At 43.2% G+C, this 19509-nt stretch overlaps 1 protein-coding gene across 5 annotated transcripts in view; it reads right to left on the reverse strand.

Annotated features, from left to right (window-relative positions):
• PDLIM7 (PDZ and LIM domain 7) overlaps positions 1 to 19270 on the reverse strand; it is a 58970-nt gene extending 39700 nt beyond the window's left edge. The window contains exons 1-2 of one of the 5 annotated variants that reach the window (XM_083352949.1): positions 19201 to 19270; positions 10880 to 10986 (exon numbers count right to left, since the gene is read on the reverse strand). In XM_083352949.1, coding sequence (XP_083209075.1) covers positions 10880 to 10984 — 105 coding nt within the window. In that variant the 5' untranslated portion in view covers positions 10985 to 10986; positions 19201 to 19270. Of the gene's footprint in view, positions 1 to 10879; positions 11989 to 18238; positions 18733 to 18880; positions 18900 to 19200 lie in introns of those variants that run through there. The other 4 variants (XM_083352951.1, XM_083352950.1, XM_083352952.1 and 1 more) reach the window with 4 other exon arrangements.
• Between the last annotated feature and the right edge of the window lie 239 nt (positions 19271 to 19509).

The following is a 19509-nucleotide window of genomic DNA, read 5'->3' on the forward strand; positions in this document are numbered from 1 at the left end:
CCCACAGAATGCCACACCAGGAAAGAATGCTCTATAAAGCCATATAGTGGTAAAGTTAGAAGAAACAATGTCAGGAGTGTTAATATTGAGAAAACATTCAATATTCAGAGTAAGGAAGATGACGATGGAAGTATGCAAGATCTATTGGTAGGATGTTGTAGGGGGATCGCTTTGTCTGGTCTACCTAGTGGGGCAGACTCAGAGAGGAGAAGTATAGAAGAAAAGTGAAACTTATGGGCTTTTTAGAAATGGAGTAATCAAATCAGATCATCTTAAGCCTTTAGATGTGAGCAATATTAGATGAGACCCGTAACAGTTTCCACAATACTGAGGAGCTCAAGCCACAACACGGACCACCATTTTGGAACCTATCCTTTGGCATAACGTGACTAGTATGAACATAATGGCCTACATGGCCTGGGTCCGGGCTACTTGAGGGAACACCTGCTGCCGGCATCAAACGCCCTTCGCCCAGTGCGCTCCCACAGGGAGGGTCTGCTCAGGGTTCCGCCGGTAAGAGATTGCCGGCGGGTGACACCCAGGGATAGGGCCTTCTCAGTGGGAGCGCCTGCCCTCTGGAACCAGCTGCCGGTGGAGCTGAGGACTGCCCCCGACCTCTGATCATTCCGCCGGGGCCTGAAGACCTGGCTCTTTGAGCTCTCGGGCCCAGGCTGAGGAGAAAATTTTTAACTGGGGTTTTTAAGATTACAGGGTGGATTTAATATTTTTTAACTTGGTTTTTAACTTTTGTATGTTTGATTTTTAATTCCCTGTAAACCGCCCTGAGTCCTCAGGGAAAGGGCGGTATATAAATGCAATAAAATAAATAAATAAATAAATAATACAGCTTTTTTCTGGGCCTTCTGAGCGAAGTCTTCACAGTCATAAGACAGTTTAGACATTAAAACAACCAATTCATTGTTCAGGATGACCTACGTATGGTGCAAATGGCTTCCTAGAGAGGAAGAGAAAACTAGCCTTGAAAAACAATACATCCTCACCCCCGTTATAGTACTGTACCGCATAACACACACAGAAGGACAAGCAGTGCGTTCAGACCCACCATCCCAGATGTTACAGGGCAAAGAAAGAGCCTGGCATTCTCAAAGCAAGAAGCAGGAAAATCATAGGACCTGAAGCTGGGCAACAAGCGCACATCAAGAATCCATTAACCTTCTATTTTCTGGCACAATTGAATTCCCTCCCTCCTCCCCACTTCCTTCCTTCTTCACAGACCAAATAAGTCTACAAACTGCCCTCTTCTTGGCTGCATACTTAATCAGGCTGGGCAGGAAGTTCAAGGCTCCAGGGTCTGCCCTATGGACAGGCAATCTATTCCCAGGCATACATCATCGCTGAGGCCCCACAATCTCCACTCCAAGGAAAGCAGGCAAGTCATGTTCTTTCTACAGTATAAGCCAGCACTTCCCTATTTCCTGCCTGGGTTGAAGTTTCGGTCCTGAAGCCAGCTGCCTCAGACAACACCTGGCTTTTGGCTTCCTTCCTTCACTCTCCACCCACCCTCTGGGCTTTTCCTTTTGCAACTTTCTACATTTCGTGCTTCTTCATTCCCTGATCTTCCCAAATGATGATGACCTTCCCCATTAGATGTTCCATACCTGCTCGCTGCAGCCAACCTTGAAAGAGGAGTCAAGACTCTGAAGTTGGTTCCCCATTCAAATATCTAGCTCTCCTGTTGAACAGATGTTGTGGAGCCAACTGCTATCTTACTGCTACTAACATTTAAGCAGGGAAGGTTAATGTGATGTGTTGCTTTTAAAGAACTGCATACGTGTATTGAAACTCATCTGTATTGCTCTTATTTGGTGCTACTTTCAGGAGCTGGTATTTGCATTTTACAAATATAGGAATATATATTCACAAGCATTCCAGGAATATCACTATTAGGGCTTTTTCTAGTTTAGCATGCTTGTGTGAGTGTATATGTGTGCATGTGTACTTGCTGACATGCATTCGGGCAAGTAGGCCAGTCTTCCTCAACTGAATTTGAATCCATCAAATTCAACCAACATCTCATCTGGGCCAAAATTATATATGCAGTAATCAAAATGATATAGAAGGACAGTTTGCGGAAGAAGAGCCAAGTCCTCAATGAAAACAAGTTTTAAAGGACAGCAAAAATATCTGGCAGAAACTTGAAAGTCAAAGGGTGATTATATTAGCCTTCAGCATCTCAGGAAGGACCTCAATGTTCTGCCTCTCATCTTGATCAAAAAACCTCACCCCATTAGTTTCACTTGACTTGTATGACAGGCAGTTCAAAGCATCTGGCATGGATTTCTACCTAGATTTCCAATCCTGGAACAAACTTTCTCCACTTTATAGAGACAAACTCTAAGATTGCAACCTTTCCCCTCTGTAGTTCTGGTAGAATCAAACTTCAACAAGTGCATTAGGTTTCTGAAAACCAGGGTTTTCAGAAACCTGTCAATGATCCCATTCTCAATAAACAGCAGTTCTGCATCTAGTTTCCAAGCTATCAGACAAATTGGGAAAATGTCTCATATTGGGACATGTACAGCACCTGGGGGAGGCACCTCTTCCATCTAGCCAATGAACTTCCTTGGAAAATGCCCACCTTGCTTCAGCCTTATCTAACAGCAAGGAGTGTATTTTTATCCTGTTTTCCATTTGACCTCAGCAGTCCTCTCTGGTTTTCAGAATTCAGCTTTGGGACAGCTGAACAAGTCGGGCATAAATCATCCCATCTGCTTTTTTCTGTCATCGCCCATTCTCTCATTCTTCTGGAAGGGCAGAGATCTGACATCAATGTCCCGTACAATATCATCATCCTGGCTGTTGGTTTAGGTGATTCTTCAAATAACCTTACTATAGCACATTTTCCCTACTAGGAGAGAGGCACCAGGCACAAGAAAAAGCAGACCACTTGGTATATGATGAACAGAGCCAGGAACCTGAGGAATGGAATTCATCCAGCGTCATACTTCTTGGCAAGTTCTGTCAAGCTAGATATGTCAGAATAAACACAAAAAGCTTGGGCTTCTCCAGCTGTACATGAGTTGCAAGACCACTCTGACACACTGCTGCAATAAGAAAACCAAAAATATTTCATCTACTTGCCAGTGTGTGACTCATACATCTTTCTACTTGCACACTTGAACTGTGCAAAAGTTACAAGCTCACAATGATCTAAACAGACAGCCCAGAACAGTCATACATTCCATGAACCCTCAAGTTCCAGGGCATAGAATTTAATGAGCCAATAGGTTCTGCTGTACTACAACTGTTTAATGTTTATTTAGTATCTACCCCACAATGCAGAAACCAGACAAATGTTAAACTCCATATTCCTGGAAGACAGCTTCTTCCATCTCTCAAGTCTAGTAGGATGCTCTAACCACATAGACAAAATGAGCTAGATATCTTGATTATTTAGTGTTCTACTGTCTGGAATAAAAGAGCATCTCTGAATATTCTGCAGAAGAGACCACTCAAACAATACAGAAATTTGCCCAACAAATAATTTATTTTTTAAAAAAGTAAGAAGCCTCAATTCTAATTCCTAAAATGATTTATTGGAAACCATCAAATTTCAGAACTATTAATCTCTACTTTTCAGAAAAGAAACTCAGCCTCTTGCTCGGGACTAGGATAACAGCAGAAACTTTAAGAACTCGATAGAGGCAAATTAGCTGTTTGCACCAGACTAAAAGAAGTCATATCTATGCAGAAGATCTACTTGATGAAGAACATAGAAATCAAGCTCCCTCTATATTGGTCAGTCATGTCTTTTATTCTCATCCTTTTAATAGACTTTTGGCTATCCCCCCCAATGAATGAATGAATGCACCTGTTCTGTATTTATAGAGGGCTCTACAGCAAGTACTGTAGCTACTATAGGTTTCTCTACTTCTTCCTAGATAACTGCAGTACGGTAGTTAAGAATCACATTCATGGGAACAGATCTGATGTGGCAATCGAGATCAGTTGATCTTGTTATAACATTCAGAAAGACATTAGATGACCTATAGGTCCTATAGGTAATGCAGCCATTTGACTCTCAGGACATAAAACCCAGTTTTTTAAACAAGAAGAGAGCAATGAACAAGCACGAACTTAAAACCATCATGTACCGTGTTTACCCAAAAATAAGACCCACACAGAAAATAAGCACTATCCTGAATTTTTGGGGGTGCTGCTAATATAGCCCTACTCCAAAACTAAGCCCGGGGGGGGGGTGGCCGTGGCCAGCACAGGAACCAGCAAGCCGGCAGCAAGTGCAGCCAATGCGGATAAGTCCAAGCGCAGAGGCCAAAGTGGGGGGAGGGGAAGGTGATCCAGTCTCCCTCTGGGCAAAAAAGTGTTTAGAGGCCTGTGGGGTGCTTGGAAACAGAGCGAATTGCTCCACTTCCAAGCGCCCCATAAGTGCCTAAACATTTTTCACCCGGATGGAGAACTGACGGGAGACTGGAAGCTTCGTCTGCTTGCAAAAGGAAAAAGTGTGGCAGATGGAGGGAGGTGGCAGGGGGGGGGGCTTGCACCGCCCGGTTCTTCAGCTTCTCCCGCCTGTCCGCGCCACTCTCCTCACCTGAAGACCCATTCCGCCAGTGCTACCCTCACCTCCCCAGCGTCTGCCCTGTAAGCCGTTGTGGCCGCGGGCAAGCAGACGATAGGAGGGAGCAGGCGGCCAGCTGCAAAGTCAGACATCTCCCGAAAATAAGCCCTGATAGGTCTTTTGGTCCCAAAAAAATGTATTGTAAAACCCTGTCTTATTTTGGGGGAAACACAGTAATTACAGGCCTCAAAAAGCATTTTGAGATAGAATAAGGAATAAAACTATATTTCTAAGTTGTTACTGCATACAACCACATATATCAGTATGAAACTGGTCAGAGGCAGCATCCCAATGTATTTATTTGTAGTTTTCAGGTAAGATGTAACTGAATTTTAAAGATATAAAACCTTAAGACAATAAACAAACATATCATATTTTAATTATATGACCATAAGCTGCCTAGAGTTACCTCAGCAAGATGGCTGGCTTAGAAGTTTCATAATAAATAAATATTTTTTTTAAAAAAAAGATACCATGCTCTGACCACTGCGGTTTGCTTATAAATCAAAGCTAAAGGAACAACACAGCATTACTACTCTTGTAGATTTTTGAAAGGACAAGTTTACAAATTAGGCTAAAGTTGTCTAAAAGTTACTGAATCACAGAAGAAACCTTGTATATTACAGCAGGAAATGCTTTTTAAAAATTCATTGTGCATTCCTCCTCACTCCTATCTGAAGCCAGACTTGGGGCTAACTAAGCTGCATGACTTTGTCTGAGCTAGAAGTAAGGAATGAGTTAAGAGAATAGGCCACCCAGTTCTAGTTTCCATCAGATACCAGGTAATTCACGTAGAAAGGATGACTTTAGCTAAGGTATAATTTAAAACTTAATTTCAGTTGAACTGGCCTATACTTTTGGGAGCCTGTACAAAAAGTTAGCCGAATACGTAATACGTAATACAAATCCACTCCTAATATCTGAAGCGGAATGCCTGCTCCAATAGCATCTCCCATTATCCTTCACTTCTTTCTCTACTACTTATGCCAGCAATTGCAGGAAAGAAGCCCACACACATAGCAGAGTTGGGTGGAGATGCTAAAGAACGTAACTGCCTCTTCCAAGAAAGACCCACATTCATCTTTGCAGAATCACTCATTAAAATATTAAAGAGCTGCTTCCGCTTTTGGCTGCATCTCCATTCAAGATATCAGCTATACTGCTTTCACTAAACTGGTCTTATTAAGCTATTCTTTCCCATCCTCATGCCATTAACCACGAGCTATGCAGGCCAAGGACAGAGGGAACAGAGAACTAAGGGGAGGGAAGTCAGCTCCCCAAGCAGAGTGTACTAGTCAAGCTCTGCTCTTCAACGAAGCCATCCCGGAACAGATGGGCTCTAGAAATCCATTTCAGTCATCCTGGGCCAAGAATTCCTTAGAATCACAACTCCAAAAGGGAACTCACTTCACTTTCAGACAGTAGTAACTGACTGCCTTCCTAGTCATTTATGGGTAAGTTTTGTTTTTTTAATCCCATTTATATCCCGCCCTTCTCCGAAGATTCAGGGCGGCTTACAATTTTAAGCACAAACCAATGTGCTTAGCACATTGTACATTGTATGTACTAAGAACTGGATCTGGATTATTCGAAAGATAATTATTCCCATGTTAAACTTGAACCAACTTTCTGATCTTCAAGGATCATTCTTCAGAGTTCAAAGGACAAAACATGTGAAAAGTATGCACAATCTTTCACCACGTTATTCTGTTTTGGAACACCTATTCAGTCTGGTAAAAAAAAGATTACAGTGGTTAGGTTGCAGGGGTCTAGGGTCTAACCCAGGGGTAGGCAACCTTGGCTCTTTTATGACTTATGGATTTCAATTCCCAAAATTCCTGAGTCAGCTATGTTGACTCAGGAATTCTGGGAGTTGAAGTCCATGAGTCATAAAATAGACTAGGTTGCCTACCCCTGGGTTAGAGGCATCTAATCCAAAAAGATCACCTGGACTTGGAATAACACATTCTGCCTAAGAAGCACTACAGAAACCATAACCTTAGAGAGCAGTCCCAAAAGAGGACTCCTATACTTAAAAATGGAACAGTTTTCTATATATTTCCATTTTTCATTCTTCTTCCAAATGCCTGTAACCTAAGAGCCATAGGCAAAGCATTGTGTTGTCCAAGCTAGCATTTCTAAAAAAAAGCAAACCAGAAACAAAAATAAATTATACAGTTTATTACAGTGGTAATAAAAGTATTACAAACAATGCTATGAAGCTGCAAAGTATCAATTCCTCTTCATATTTTTGGTCCTAGAACAAGGCTCAGGTTTCAGGAAAGCTAAAATTCATATTCTCCCAAACCAAGAGGATCACATCTATTAATCAATCAAGCTGAACAATATGAACCATATTCTGGAATAGCCATATTTGGTTCTTAGATATTCCCCACCTATATAATACAGCTGCCTATATAATATTTGAAACGGAGATGAGCACCGGCCCCTAGAGTTGGAAACGACTAGCATGCATGTGCGGGGGAATCTTTACCTTTTATAATATATAGTTTAGCTGTTGCCATTCTGTTTTCTTTTACAGGAATAAAGCTGCTATAGAAACTTGTATGTGGTCACATCTACTGAAACCTCTAAATATGCTAGGCAGTCCTGCACACATGACTCAGCGTATGTTCAATATCTCACAAATCTTTTACTAATACTTGAATGAGACATGCCAAGTGCATTCCACTATTTGCAGTCCACTATTTATTTTCCATGCCAGAAGTTTCTGCATTTTGTGCCCTGAAACCTGTCTTCTGCCCTATGTTTTTACTCATATCATACTTGGGGTACTACAGCCATCAAGATCAGGGGTTTTCAAACTGCTTTAGACCAAGAAGCTGGTTAAAGATAATTTTTCCAGCATTTCTAATCAAGAAGTAAGGCAGTAGTAGTGTGCTTGCTTCAGCAGCACATATACTAAAATTGTAATGATATAGATATGATTAGCATGGCCCCTTCACATGGATTAAGTTTCCATTTAAAAAGAAAGAAAGAGGCAAAACTCTAGTGACAGAATATTGGCAACGGAGCATATTATTATTGTCCTTAGTCTTACAAAAGTCCATCAAGTTCTCACATACCGTCCGAGTTTTATGAAACTACAAATCCCAAAGTCCTCACTAAGATCACACTGGCTGAGAATTGCATTTCAGTTTCCTTTAGAAAGCAACAATTTTCACCTTCAAATAGCTCTATTGCCCCTTTCCTCTTTGTTATGAGCCTCAGCCTGGTCCATGCAGTCATAGAATATCCAGCTTGACTGAAAGGCATCTTTATTAATGCCTTATTAATTTTTAACAGAAAAAATCCTGACTTAATCATTCCTGATACATCATAATCGTCATATCTGACCAACTCCTTCCGGAAGTTACACAAATTTCCCAGCATTTATTAAGCAGAAAAGGAAATTAACATTTTTTAACCCAGAAGAGGAAAGCATATATTGGAAAAATAAAGACATCCTTTTTGGAAGGACAAAAGTAAAATGAGGCAACTCTAGTGGAAATACTGTATGTAATACTGCCAGAATCAGCAATGAATCCTTGAACCATATTCCCTCTGAAGCTTGCCAAAATAGACACTGGTGCTCTGCCAGAACACAGGCCAGTGGTAACCATCTACCTTTGCCGAAGGAAGGAAGGAAGGAAGGAAGGAAGGAAGGAAGGAAGGAAGGAAGGAAGGAAGGAAGGAAGGAAGGAGGAAGGGAGGGAGGGAGGGAGGGAGGGAGGGAGGGAGGGAGGGAGGAAGGAAGGAAGGAAGGAAGGAAGGAAGGAAGGAAGGAAGGAAGGAAGGAAGGAAGGAAGGAAGGAGGGAGGGAGGGAGGGAGGGAAGGAAGGAAGGAAGGAAGGAAGGAGGGAGGGAGGGAGGGAGGGAGGGAGGGAAGGAAGGAAGGAAGGAAGGAAGGAAGGAAGGAAGGAAGGAAGGAAGGAAGGAAGGAAGGAGGGAGGGAGGGAGGGAGGGAGGGAGGGAAGGAAGGGATACTGACTATTCTTAGCCATGATGCCTGCTGGCAAATGCAGTGAGCCACAACAGTACAGGAAGCAAAGTTTTCCCAAGGCCTGACCATTAAAGAAGGGCCCACCTCGCTCGCCAAAGGGATGGGCTGCTGTGGCATGCTAGGGCCAAGGAGAGGGGCTGCAACTCTTGTCTGGTATGCTTGTGGGAGGCACTAGCTGGGGTCTCGCCACAGAACAGCTCTACCCTGTCTAGGCCGGGGCTTTGTTGAGAGCTGGCTGTGAGCCAAGAGAAATCTTTTTCCAAAACGAGAGAGGGAGGGAGTGGGAATAGCTGGGGCTGTTTCAGCAGAAAAACCTCCTAGCAGGAGAGCAGAGCTCATTCCCCTGAGATGGGCTAGAGAAAGAACGCTTTTGCAAGAATAGCCAAGCAGAGAAGATAAAGAGGACTGCCCCAGACAAACCAAACTGGAAAGAAAAAGGTGCTCCAGAGGGTGAGAGGCACAAAAACAAAACTTAGGAGCGGGTTTGCATGGGGAGGTGGTGTCTGGCTCTGGGAGACTTCATGGTGCCCTTCTCCAGCCCTGAGGGCTTCTAGCTCATAAAGAAACCTTCTGCTTTGCCAAAGAGCTGCAGGCGTCAGCGGTGGCTGCATTCAGCATTCCTAGGCTTATAAGGCAATTCCAAGGAGAGGGGGGGGGGAATTGTCTGCAAGCCATCCAGTGACAGCTTTGTAAGCAGCCAAATCAACCCCAGAGAGGCACTTTCAGGTCAAGAATGATCCACAGTGGGTGACGGTAAGATGGCCCTCCAAGCCCAGAAACAAAGCCCAAGGTACACTTAATAATGAACAAAAGGAAACACTGAGAAAATACCTGTGGATCCCAAGGGGCGGTTGGTTACTAATCTTAACAATAAAGCAGACTTCGTGGCACTTGCTCTGTGGCCGAAACCTTCTTCGTGATTTTTGTTTTTCTTGGAGCGGGGATGTCAGTCCCAGGAAGTACAGACAAGCCCATTAGTTTTCTTAGTGAAATTTATAAGAAATGGTCCATCTTTGCTTTCTTCACAGTAGATGGAGAGACTGATCTGCCCAAAGTCACCCGGTTGGCTTTGTGCCTAAGGCAAGACTTAGAACTCATCATCACCTGGATTTAATCCCCATATCAAACCGGCCCTTCGTGCATTCGTTATTGCCTTATAAAGAGACAGTTGAGATTTCTGCATAAGGCATGAGAAGCCAAGGCATTTAAAAAGTATTCATCTTAATGCTGTTTTGCCAAATTACAACTGCACTGGTATTTGAACTGAACATTCCCCAAAGGTGGTTCTTTGTCATCTCAAACCCTACTTGCAGCTCAGAAAGTTTTGCCATGCCGATTGGTAATATTGAGAGCTAGAGTCCCAATATATCTGCTTGGTGGCTTACGTAAGCAGAAAGGATTAGCATAAATAATCAATAAAATAAATGCCGGAGAGTGCCAGTTTAGTAAGACTTTATTTGTACTGTCTTGTGGCTTCTCTGCCCACAGCCTCTAGCAGGAAAGCTAATCTGTAGGCTTTCCTGTAGAATATGTGGGGGGGGGGGGGAAATGAACAGGGAAAGTGAGAGTGGCTCCTATATATTTCATTTTGGAGATGCAGAGACTGAGCTTAGAGCCAGTAATCTACAAAAAGATCTTCTGGAAAAGAGAAGCTGTGCATCTTATTCTTATCCTGCTACAAAACTCAGTCTTCTTATTTTGCCTAGGTGGAAACCTCATGAATTTGCAAAAGGGAACCTAAAAAAAGCCCAAGCCCAACAGCTGGAGAAAAAACACCCCAAGATTGATTAACTACCAACAAGTAACAGCTGCCAGTAATGTGTCAAACAGAAACTGCTGCCCTCTGGATCAACTAAATTACACATCTTGCCAACACATTTGGAACTGCAGGCATGTGTATTCATATTACCACAATCCCTTCCTGTACTGCTATCTCCACCTAGCCACATGGCAAGAGCTATTGCCACAGACTCAAAAATAGTGTGTGGGAGCTTCAAGAGCCCGATATCAAGTGACAGCCTAAATGCCGAGGACCTTCTCATTACATCATGGGAGCAATCCAAACTGGCAGTTTCCTGAGGGAAGGGCCTTGCTTGGTTTGGTGAGCAAAACACAAGCCCACAACTTGCTGTGAACATTTTAACTCCAATGTTTGCAATCAAAACGATGAAGTAACACGGTCATTGCAATGTCTCAATATCCTCCAAAGCGTGCACGGTAGAGGGAGAAATGAAAAATACAACAGTTCCGCTAACGGGGCTTTAGATGATATTACTTACCCTGGAAATGGAGAGTGGCATATTGAAGTCCTTGCCACCCTGCAGTCTGAACCCCCATGGTGCTGGCCCATCCAGAAGAACCTTGTACGAGTCCATGTCACTCATGTCTAAGGGGTTAGAAAATATTAACTTAATAGTTACACAAAACAGTAGAAACGAGAAATACCTAGCAGGCAGAAGAGGTGTGGTGCCAAAGGGTGAGCAAATGATAGCACGCTGCAGAGCAAGATCTTAGAACTTTGCTATTTTATGCAAATATCCTTGCCCAATTGCTGCACTATTAAACTTCTTCCATTTGCTCCAGAGCTAGTTTCATTCCCCACCCACTTCTTTACAGAAAATTCCCACAAGCTTTTCTTGTCCAAAAATACATTGGAAGCCAGTTACTAGAAGCCAAGGTGCTTCTCTTCCAAGTTGTATTTCCCAAGCCTTAATGCACGGGAGCTTCAGACATTTTGGGTCAATTTACATGGTGTTTGAATCGGCTTGTTTTATATTCCTATCAATTTTGCTCAGGTTTTATTAAGTATCTGGAGTAGTTGCATAAATAAGGCTGCTACACACCTAGGCACTAAATTTACTCCTGGACAGGAACAAATGGGAGGCAGAATTTCTTCTTAAAAAAAAAGTTTCACATGCGTATATATAATTAAAAAGAACAGAAAAGGAAAACAATAAAAAACAAAACAAAATGTATGTGTGTGTGAAGCACCTCTTATGCATGCATTTACATGATTAGAGTACATGATTATCATATTTCATTAGAAGTACTGTATCCATGCATAATCTACATCTGTAAACAACTTCATAATTCCAAGTAACATCATGTCTTCAATCCATTAAGTGATTGGGGCCATAAATAATTGCTTCCAATATGAAAAGGCAAGACTTTAGCAATCAGAAAAATACAGAAAATCCATTTTTGTTGCTCAGCCATCACTTCCATGTAATAGGTACATAGTTCAAAAGAGTACCGATGACCAAACCATTAAAACCTGTCTCAAAGTCAGCTGAATATGTGGGATGATATTTTGTCAGAAGATACCAATTTTAAAGGTAAAGGTAAAGGTTCCCCCACACATGCGTGCTAGTCGTTTCCGACTCTAGGGGCCGGTGCTCATCTCCATTTCAAAGCCGAAGAGCCAGTGCTTGTCCAAGGACGTCTCCGTGGTCATGTGGCCAGCATGACTGGATGCCAAAGGCGCACGGAACGCTGTTACCTTCCCACCGCAGTGGTCCCTATTCTTCTACTTGCATTTTTACGTGCTTTCGAACTGCTAGGTTGGCAGAAGCTGGGACGAGTAACAGGCGCTCACTCTGTTACGCGGCACTCGGGATTCGACCCGCCAAACTGCCGACCATCTGCAAAAATCTATACTTCTCATGGCATCTCCAACAACACTCTCCTTTTGTAATGGGACCCAATCAGGATGAAAGATCTAAGATTTAATGAAATTTTCAGTAAAAGTGTTTGGACACTTTCCCACTGTTTAGGCAAAATGGAAATCTGCCAACTCCTTGTTCCATTCACTTTTTTAAAAGCATGGGTTAAATTTATCAACAAGGTGTATTTTCAAAAACCTTAATTTGGGGGATTTTTGTCTCTAATAATGTAGGTGTCCCTGAAGCTGAAAATGGCAGTTATGTAAAGACCTAGTGCTTCGATTTATTTAACTCAGTATGACTGTTTCTCCCTGCATACCTCAAATAAATCCAGTTTAAGCCAACTTCCTATCTCCCCTATCAAAATAGGATGCAACAGCACCTCCAATTCTAGAGCAGTGTTTTACAACCTTGACAGCTGGAAGATATATGCACTTTAACACTTAGAATTCCCCAGCCAGCATGTTGGCTGGGAAATTCTGGAAATTGAATTCCATGCATTTTCAAATTGCCATAGTTGAGAAACTGTGATTGATCGATCAAGACAGACACTGTCTTTACTGACAACCAACTTTCCCATTCATAAATAAATTTACATTTAATAAATTTATTTACAAATTTAATGTGGAGAAAAGCAAAGTTTTACACAGCTAAGAAAAACTAAAAGTACAAGTATAAATTAGGCAAGGCCTGGCTCAAAAACACTAACTGTGAGAGGGACCTTGAAGTCCTAGTGGACAATCACTTAAAAAGATGATGTGGCTTAGATATGGCTATCCCTTATCTCCTTACAACATAAGCTGATTAAAACCTCCTCCCTGCACTGTAAGCAGGAAAGGTTTCCTCTGAACACAAAGCCCTTCCTTTGCCTCCTCCATTTCCCACAGGCGGTGCGTTGTCTATATAAGGCAAGCATTGCTGTCATGTTCCAAGGCTTGCTCATCAAGGCTGCAGCACTCACTGGGAACACTCCCAAGTGTCAGCTTGGTTCTTATTTGATTTAACAGAAATCAGGCCAAATCAGAAGGAGAAAGGAAAAATGTACTCCCACACCCAAAACATGGCTTTCTTTTAAGGCGGGATAGTTGGGAATGTATATCGTGAAGACCAACAGGGAGGGGGGGGAGTATAATGACACCCCCCCTATCCGCTCCCTGAGAAAAAATTCTGGCAGCACACTAGCTTGAACCATCCTTTCCTTGTGCCCTTGGGGTGCTTCAGCTTGAAACATTTCCAAGAGTTTAATGTCTTCTCTCCTTGGGAATCGCAGAGGAACATGCTTTGCTGGAAGAATCTGAGAGCCTAGATTTCTCCCACCTCCTCCCAAACCTGAGTTGGCAAAACATGCCTGGACGGGCAGGAGGAATGTCTTATGCCTCATAACAAGAGCTCAGTCATCAGTTATTTGTCTGCCTGGTGCAAGGTTTCTACAGCATTCTCTGATTCACCGGAGCATCCCCAGCCAAAAGTACCAGGGTAAAGAGTGGTAGCATCCTGTGTTATACAGCTCTTGCAGTCTCAGGCTACCTCTATGCTTCTCAACCTTTGTAGCTTTAAGATGTCTGGACTTCAACTCCCAGAATTCCCCAGTGAGGAAGTCTTTTAGGACTTTTTACTTATGGGGTCCCTGGTGCTCTCTGAGCTTGATTGCTTTCTTGCAGATGTTTCATTATCAACTAGGTAACATCATAAGTGCAAGTAAGAGAGTGGGCTTTGCTCTCATTTTATATACTAATGGCTTGCTCTGTCACTCTTCATGGGAGTGGACTTGGTGGTTCCTTGACTGGGCTGGTGTTTAGTGTTAGCTTGTTTGTCTGAGTTAGTAGTTTCTTGATTGGAGTAATGTTTGCTTTGTAGTTAGAAAACTACAATAATACAGTCAGCTGTCCTTGTGATAAAACATACTGGATATGGAGAAATAAAGGTGAATCAAGGCATTGAGAAAAAGAAAGGCTCTGTCTAAATGCAGGGAAACACTAGTAAGCAGAGAAAGGTTTTCATACTGTAAAATTTCTGCCTTATTCATCTCTATGCTTTTCTCAGTAGTGACCAAGTTTTGAAGCAATGTGTCAGTTAGATAGGGTAACATACCTACATACACCAACAGGCACTGCTAGGATTTGTATGCTGAAAAGGAAAGAGACAGGAACCACAGAGATTCCAGAAAGAGACTCTGCTTCCCTCAAGCACTCTGGCATTTTTAAAGAATAACAAATGTGTTTACATGAATCAGAAATCACTTCATCGGTGTTATTCTAAACCATGGCTAGGCAATCTTGGCTCTTTTATGACTCGTGGACTTCAACTTCCAGAATTCCAGAACCAGCTATGCTGAGGAGAAAGTGAGGGTTTCCAAGCTGAACCATGCTGGCTCAGGAATTCTGGGAGTTGAAGTCCACGAGTCATAAAAGAGCCAAGGTTGCCTACCCCTTTTCTAAACTAACAGGCATACATATCTGTACTGGCTGGGAGGAAGGTATGAAGTGTTGAGATTAGCATTAAGGTTGAAATGAAGAAATTATATTCAAACAGGCTTAACAATCTTTTAGGAGCCGATAGGCACATTTGAAATTTTGTGTACATGTTACTAGTGTTTTCCCAAAATGGCTGTCTTGATATGAATATCTAATCATAAAATATTCATTTATCAAAAAGTAAACCGACAAATTTATTTCCACAATTCATCCCAAATGGATGCTTTCCACAACCCATTTTTAGTCTTTTTTCTGACCTTGTTATTATAAAGAAGAATGGGCTGTAACAATCCACCATTTTTATTTTTTATCTATAAGGGATTCTGTAAGTAAAGATAATGCTAAAGCAATTGTGGACACACTGCAAAAACAAGAATCTATAAGAGAATAAATTGTGACAAAGGTGTCGTAACATCATCATGCAAATGATATGATTGATATACCTCAAAAGACCTCATGATGCAAGCACAGAATTTTGTCATCTGTATGATGATATTATGACACAGGTTTATTTTGGTGTCACAATAGATACCTTTAATTTAGTTTTAATTGTATATCTGGATATTGTCAGCCACTCAGAGTGGATGCCCATAATATATCTAATACATGGCTAGGCCTACAGTCTTAAGAGTTGCAAACAATGTGGAATTTGCTCTGACCTTGATTCTGCAGTTATTTTACAGCAGTTTCCAAAATTCCCACCCCAAATGCACTGTGGCTGAATAGCAATAGCACTTAGACTTATATACTGCTCCATAGTGCTTTACACTTTACAGCACTGTTTACTATGTCAGTATATTGTCCCCCAACAATCTGGGTCCTCATTTTACTGACCTCAGAAGGATGGAAGACTGAGTCAACCTTGAGCCGGTCAGGATTGAACTCCAGGCTGTGTATTCCTACAGCCTTCCCAAATGTCCTGGTTGCCTGTCCCTGTGCTTTAAATTTAGAATCTTTCAAAAACTTAGGTCAGGCAAGGCAGAGTAATTGACAGGCACTAAGGAAGTTCCAATAGAAGAGAATATCTGTAACTCTGAAGTGAACTGTGGAATTCTTGGTGCTCTCTGAGGTTGGTTGTTTTACTGAACAAACATTTCATTGCTGAAATACTACATGCATTGATGATGTTACCTAGTTAGGGAATGAAACATCTGAAAGCAAACAACCAAGCTCAGAGGGCACCAAGAACTCCACCCAGGAAGTTGACCATAGCATAGCATCTACTGGCAACCACGCTGACAAGGAGATTTTATTTATTTATTTATTTATTAATGGGATTTATATCCTGCCCTATCTCCCGAGGGACTCAGGGCGGCTAACAACAACAAACTTAAAGGTCTCTGTACAGTAAATTAAAAATAAAATTTGAAATAAATTAAAATAAATTAAAGAATAGAGTTAGAATTTTAAATATAATTAAAATCCCTGTCAGTCTATGTCAGCCAGGGGGAAAAGGAGTGTCTTGAGGCCGCGGCGAAAGGACTGGAGATCTTGGGCCATCCGAAGCTCAGGGCGGAGCTGGTTCCACAGGGCTGGCGCTCCCACAGAGAAGGCTCTTCCCCTGGGGGTCGCAAGCCGACATTGTCTAGCCGATGGTACCCTGAGGCGGCCTTCTCTGTGTGAGCGTACTGGGCGATGGGAATTCGTTCCCGGCAGCAGATGGTCCTGCAAGTATCCCGGGCCTAAGCCATGTAGGGCTTTAAAGGTAAGAACCAGCACCTTAAATCTCACCCGGAGGGCAACCGGCAGCCAATGCAGCTCACGCAGGAGGGGTATAATATGGGAGTATCGGGGTGCTCCCATCACTACCCGTGCAGCTGCACTCTGCACCAGTTGAAGCCTCCGGGTGGTCTTCAAGGGCAGCCCCATGTAGAGAGCATTACAGTAGTCTATACGGGAGGTAACGACATACCAACATCATGAGACAAACTCTATCCCATCAGACATACAGTACATACATAAGTCACAGAGTTCATTTAATGAGGTCAGTCACACATTTCATCACTTTTGCTTCCCCTTCTCGATCCCCATTAGAATCCCTAATGATCCAAGGATCCTAAAGCAGAATACAAACCTAAACTGGAAAGCTAATCAATCCACCGGCAGGCATTAACTAAAAAGTAGGGAATCTGGGTAAGATTGAGGGCAAGAGAAGAAGGGGACGACAGAGAATGAGGTGGCTGGATGGAGTCACTGAAGCAGTAGGCGTACGCTTAAATGGACTCCAGAAGATGGTAGAGGACAGGAAGGCCTGGAGGAATGTTTTTCCATGGGGTCGCAATGGTCGGACAAGACTTCGCAACTAACAACAACAAGAGAATAAGGAGAGGCTTCTGCCTTGAAGCAGAAGAGAATAAAATTACTCATGCACTATTACACTGTCTTGAAAGTAAAAACACACAGCAACACTGGAGCCCACTGTACTAGTAAAAAAAAGGCAGATACTTTTCCATATATTTACCAGCACTAAAGAAAAAGTCTTATCGAATTTTAGTTTTTAATACGTAGCCTCCAATTCCTTTGCAAAGTTTAACACAAAAATACTCCTCTGTAATAAAACTTTTAGAAATAAAAAGAAATATTTTAGAAATAAAAAGTAATGTCCCTTCACATTACCTAGCTGAGAGTGATCCAATGGTTTTTTGTTTTGCACACAAATCCCTCAACTTCAAGGAAGTAAGTTTGGTCCCAGGAGATAGCATGTTTAAAATCCCTAATATTGGCAAAGATCAGAACTTTTATCGTTTCTTTTCAGAGTAAAGTTACTTTGGCGTGGAGGGCAATGGAAGACATGGAGAATGATTAGGCTTTCTTTCTCTTTTTTTAACCCTGCACATCTCCAGAAGTTTATTCATTATGTGGATTCAGCTGGCACTTCTCCCAAATGGAAAGAACCAGATGAGCAATAGCCAGGGAGTATTAATCCCAACCCCAACCCCATTTGGAAATCTTTTTCCTCACTAATCTTGTTGTTTAAGATAAATGATTTAATAATGCAGTAGCATTAAAAAAATCTCCTTAAAATTAAGAAATAGTTTTGACACTTAGGAACTGAACTCTCTTTTGGTTAGGGTGTCCCTTCACATCACAGTTGATGTCAGAGTAAGAAAGAAACACACATATATAAGCATGTCATTTAATTTATTTGTTCCCCTAGAATAATTTCTTTAAGCTATCAAAACAAGAAAAAAAAACAAGAACCCCACTGGATAAGATCAAAAGATCATTTTGCTCAGAATCCTGTTTCTTGTTCGTGGGCACACAAACGTTTCTAAAACTCCATTAAAGAACAACTAAGATTCTTCTTACTTTCTTGTTTTCAGAGATATACTGTTTGCGTGGAGGGGGTATTTACCACAATATCCCTTCCAAATCTATTCACAATCAGATTTTTTTTAAAAAAATTCCTATAGTTAAAATGCCTGAAAAGAGCTATGCGTTACCATCTTAATAGCACCCCAGCTCAGGTCCACTACAAAAGCCAAACTATATCACAGCTTACCTGGAGTTGAGTTGGGTTCTTCTAAATACCGCTAGCACCCATACAATTAAAATAATGTATTAAGTTTGAGCACAAAGATACTGTATATAAATGACAACACGGAAAGGTCCATATGCTAGGAGGCAACCTGTGACAGACTACTACTGTATACAGGAGACCTCCCCACCTTGGGACAGTCCAGATGCATTGGGCAACAGAACTCCCATCATCCATAACCAATGGCATCGACGGCTGGCGCGAGGGATATAGTCCAACAGACCGAAATAGCTAATTTCAGGGAAGGGTAATGTTGACGTTTCCTCCCTTCACGAAAAGCCCCTGAAGCCACTTTCTCCTTCGGCCGCAGCAGGACCCAAAAAAGCCCGATCCCTTCCCCAATTGAGAGGAGAGCCTGCCGTCGTCTGCAGCCCCGCTCACGCCCAGAAGACGGGCGTTCCGATCCGGCAAAGGAAGCCGGGAAAGCCGGTAACATCCCGGAGCTAAGATCATGCCCATCGCAGCAGACGACGCCACAAGGGCCGCGGAACACCCCCCCCCACACACACACACACACTCCCACCCCCACCCCCGACGGTGTCGCAGCAACCCGGACTCGGGCGCGCTTGCAACGGTGCTCGGAGGGAAGGATAGTAGATGACTTACTCGGGACGCCCGGCTCTGTTCCACCTCCGGGACACGCGCCGAAGATGCGGGGTGGGGAGGAAGGGAGAGATGCGAGAAAGTGAGCGAGGAAAGCAAGCGGGACCCACCGCCGTTTGCTCCAGGACGCTCCCTTTGCACCGCTACCAGGCGCGCCATCCGGGCTACAACCGAGATACCAAGTCACGTCTCGGTACTTACTACACTGGCCAGGCGCGCAAACCCACCCCACCCCCGTCCCCCCCCCGAGGCTATGCCAGAGCTCTCCCAGGAAAGGCCAAATCTACCGCCTTCCCGTCTCCCGCATAAAATGGGCTACCTACCTGCAGGGCCCGCGCAGGGCAGTCTCTCCGCCTCAGCTCGCGGAGGAGCCACCGAGGTTCCAGCGCACTCGCCGCCGCGCAGACGAGAGCGAGCCTTATATATATATATATATATATATATCTCGCGCTCCTCTCAGGCCGGATAGGACAGCCCCGCCTACCTCCCCATTCAGCCAAATCCCTGGAGCCGCCGTTTGCTTAGGAGCGCATGCGCGGCGGTGGGAAGCCCCTCCTCGGCCCGAAGGCTCCCCCCTTGGAGTCGCTGCTGGGGGTGATGTAGCCGGGGAGGGTGCGGCGTGGGCGCCGGCG

Source organism: Vipera ursinii (genome assembly GCF_947247035.1).
Source record: "Vipera ursinii genome assembly, chromosome: 2".
Lineage (NCBI taxonomy): Eukaryota > Metazoa > Chordata > Lepidosauria > Squamata > Viperidae > Vipera > Vipera ursinii.